This window comes from Eimeria tenella, genomic scaffold, assembly GCF_000499545.2.
Source record: "Eimeria tenella Houghton genomic scaffold, Eth_scaff308, whole genome shotgun sequence".
In the NCBI taxonomy this organism is placed as follows: domain Eukaryota; phylum Apicomplexa; class Conoidasida; order Eucoccidiorida; family Eimeriidae; genus Eimeria; species Eimeria tenella.
Window position 1 is genome coordinate 1 of NW_013542949.1, and position 3,077 is coordinate 3,077.

General features: G+C 46.4%; 1 protein-coding gene across 1 annotated transcript in view; it reads left to right on the plus strand.

The window, feature by feature from the left end:
• Window positions 1-854: 854 nt before the first annotated feature.
• The window catches only part of ETH_00003055 (uncharacterized protein), a gene marked incomplete at both ends in the record, with an annotated part of 7,739 nt that continues 5,516 nt past the window's right edge, over window positions 855-3,077 (plus strand). Inside the window, 4 exons of the mRNA XM_013376000.1 lie at window positions 855-1,231; window positions 1,464-1,600; window positions 2,014-2,434; window positions 2,885-2,983. Of these exons, the coding sequence (XP_013231454.1) occupies window positions 855-1,231; window positions 1,464-1,600; window positions 2,014-2,434; window positions 2,885-2,983 (1,034 nt within the window). The remainder of the gene's footprint in view (window positions 1,232-1,463; window positions 1,601-2,013; window positions 2,435-2,884; window positions 2,984-3,077) is intronic.

A 3,077-nucleotide genomic window follows, 5' to 3' on the forward strand; every position in this document is an offset into this window, starting at 1 on the left:
AAAGATAAATAAAAGCGACAAAAAGGGGTAAAAAGAGAGACAAAAGGGACAATTAAAAGAGATAAAAGAGATAAACAATTAGAACAAAAAGGGAATAATTTAAAAAAAATAAAGAGAAAAGAAACAAAAATGATGAAAAAAAGAAACAAAAAGGTACACTTGAAATGAAACGAGCATGTGGAAGGGATTTCAGGTGTACGTACACTGGAGCCACGGTGTCTTCGCAGAAAAATAAAAACAAAAAAAAACAATAAAATTAAATTAAATTAAAAAATAAAATAAATTAAATTGAATTAAATTGAAATGAAACACTGGGGTAAAATAAAATAAAATAAAATAAAAGTAAATTGAAACAAAATAAAGTAGAATAATAAAATGAAACAAAAAATAATAACAAAGTGAAATAAAAATAAAGAGACAAAGAAAATAAATAAAAGAAAATAAGAGAAAATGAAAAAGAAAAGAAATAAAACAGAGTATAAATACAAGTAAAAAACATTTAAATGAAAATGCATGCTATAAATAAATAATAAATAAATAGATAAGTAAATAATAAATATAAATAAATAAGTAAATAAACAAAAGGACACAAATAAAATAAATAAAAAGCTCAACAACAACAAATGAATAAAGACTTCAAAGACGCACATCCCCCCTAATAAACAGGCCTCAGGGTTTAGGGTTTAGGGTTTAGGGTTTAGGGTTACGAATCTGGCGTGGGGGGGCAGGGCGTTTCGGAGGGGCGGAAGCTGCTGCACTTCTTGTGGGGTTTTTGGCGAAAAGAAAGAAGCAGCAAAATTAAACAAAGTTTGAAATAACATTATTTTAAATAAAGTTGTCCCCACACGCGCTGCATGCAAAAACACAAAGCCCCAAACGCATGCATGCAGCAGCAGCAGCAGCAGCAGCGGGAAACCGGCAGCAGCAGCGGCAGCAGCAGCGGCAAGCAACAGAGGCAGCAAGTCGCTGCAGCAGCAGGGGAAACTGCAGAGGGCAGCAGCAAGAAGCAGCAGCAGCAGCAGCAGCAGCAGCAGACGGGAGCAGCAACAGCAGCAAACGCAGCACACGTACACAGGAAGCTCTGCGCGGGGGCCTCATTTTCAGCAGCAGCAGCTGCTGCTGCAACAGGCTCTGGCATTTCCAGAAGGCTATCTCAGACAGCAGCAGCAGCAGCAACAGCAGCAGCAGCTGTCCATGCAAGGAGACACTTTCCCTTGTGTCCTGTCTTTGCGTGTGTCTTGCTGCTGACGCTGCTGCTGAGTTTGCTGCTGCCAAGCTGCTGCTCCTGCTGCTGCAGCAGCCTCTGCTGCTCCTCGGCGCCAGCTGCTTTCTCGCTGCCCCCGCTGCTGCTGCTGTTGCTGCTGCTGCTGCTGCCTTGTCAGGTGCTGCAGCCCCCTTTGTGGGGAATGCAGTGAGCTGCCAAAGCTCCTTTTGTCTCTTCTTAGGCTAACGTTTTGCTGCAGCGGCAGCAGCAGTAGCAGCAGCAGCAGCGTAAGCGCGAGCAGCTGCAGCAGCAGCAGCAGCAGCAGGAGAGACGGCGGCGGCTGTCTGCCGCTGCAGCAAGAGCTCAGCTGGAGTGCAGCAAACTTGGAGAAAACTTGTTTAATGGTATTTATTTTCTTTTAATTCAAGAAATAAAGGAAAGACAAAAAGCCCAGTTGCTGCAAAATGCATGCAGGGCAGCAGCCGCAGCAGCAGCTCGGGGCTTTCTGTCGGCAGCGGCAGCTTTCTGAAATGAATTAAGTAAATAAAAAATAAAAAAATAAATATTTAAATTAAATCAGTGATTTGTTTTATTTACTTTTTGATTTTAATCAAACAATTAGGACGAGACAAACTGCAGCAAGCAGCAGCACAGAGAGCTGAGGGGCCCCTGCGCTACTTCAGGGGCCCCACGAGCCCTAAACCCTAAACCCTAAGCAACTAAACCCTAAACCCTAAACCCCAATCGGGGGGCTGGAAGATACCTTCTGCATATTCCACCGCCTTCTTTGGTCCCACTTGTCTTTGCAGCAGCTGCACCCGCAGCAGCAACAGATTTTGCTGCAACACCAGCAACAGCAGCAGCAAAAGCACCAGCAGCAGCAGATCCGGCAACAACAGCAGCAACAACAGAAGCAGCAACAACATCACCAACAGCAGCAACAGCAGCAGCAACAGCAACAGCAAAAGCAGCAACAGAAGCAGCAAAAATAGCAACAGCAGCGGCAGATTTGGCAACAACAGCAACGATAGCAACAGCAGCAACAGCAGCAACAGCAGCAACAGCAGCAGCAAAGGCGGCAGCAGCAGAAGCAGAATGGGCATCGCCTCTGCCGATACCTAGCAGCGGAAGCAGCAGCAACAGCAGTAGGCGCGTCAACAGCAGCGACAACAGCAGCAGCAGCAGCAACAGCATCAACAGCAGCAGCAGCAGCAGCAGCAGCAAAAGTGTGTGGACGGCTCCCTGCAGATTAAGCAGCAGCAAAAACTCAAAATCATTTAATCAGCAGCAAAAACCAATGAAAACCAGAGAAGCAGACATCAAATAAAATGGCGCAGTGAGCTGCTGCTGCTGCTGCCGCTAATACCACTGTTGCTGTTGTTGCTGCTGCTGCTGCTGCTCCCGAAAGCTTCTTTGCTCTTTCTGCTATTCATGTGGCTGCTGCTGCGGATGTCGTGTGTCGCTGCTAGCCTTGGCTTTACCTCCGCTGCTGCTGCTGTTCTTGCTGCTGCTTTTCCTGCTGCTACTGCTTTTGCTGCTGCTGCTGCTTTTATCGCTTTGCCTGTGAGGCAGCCATTTTAGCTGCAGCTAATGTTTCTGCTGCTGCTAAAGGAGACGCTGCCGCTGCTGCTCCTGCTGCCTGAAGCGTTGCTGCTGCTGCTGCTGCTTCTGCTGCTGCAGGTGCTGCAGGCAGCAGCTTGCTGCTGCTGTTGCTGCTCTTGATGCTGCGCTGCAGCCGCCGCAGCAGCAGCACGAGCTGAAGCGAGTGCTGCTTCGACTGTACGTACACCTAAAAATGTCCATTCCAAATTAAACTTTGTTTATAATTGCATGCATGCATGCATGCGTGCATGCATGCATGCATGCATGCATG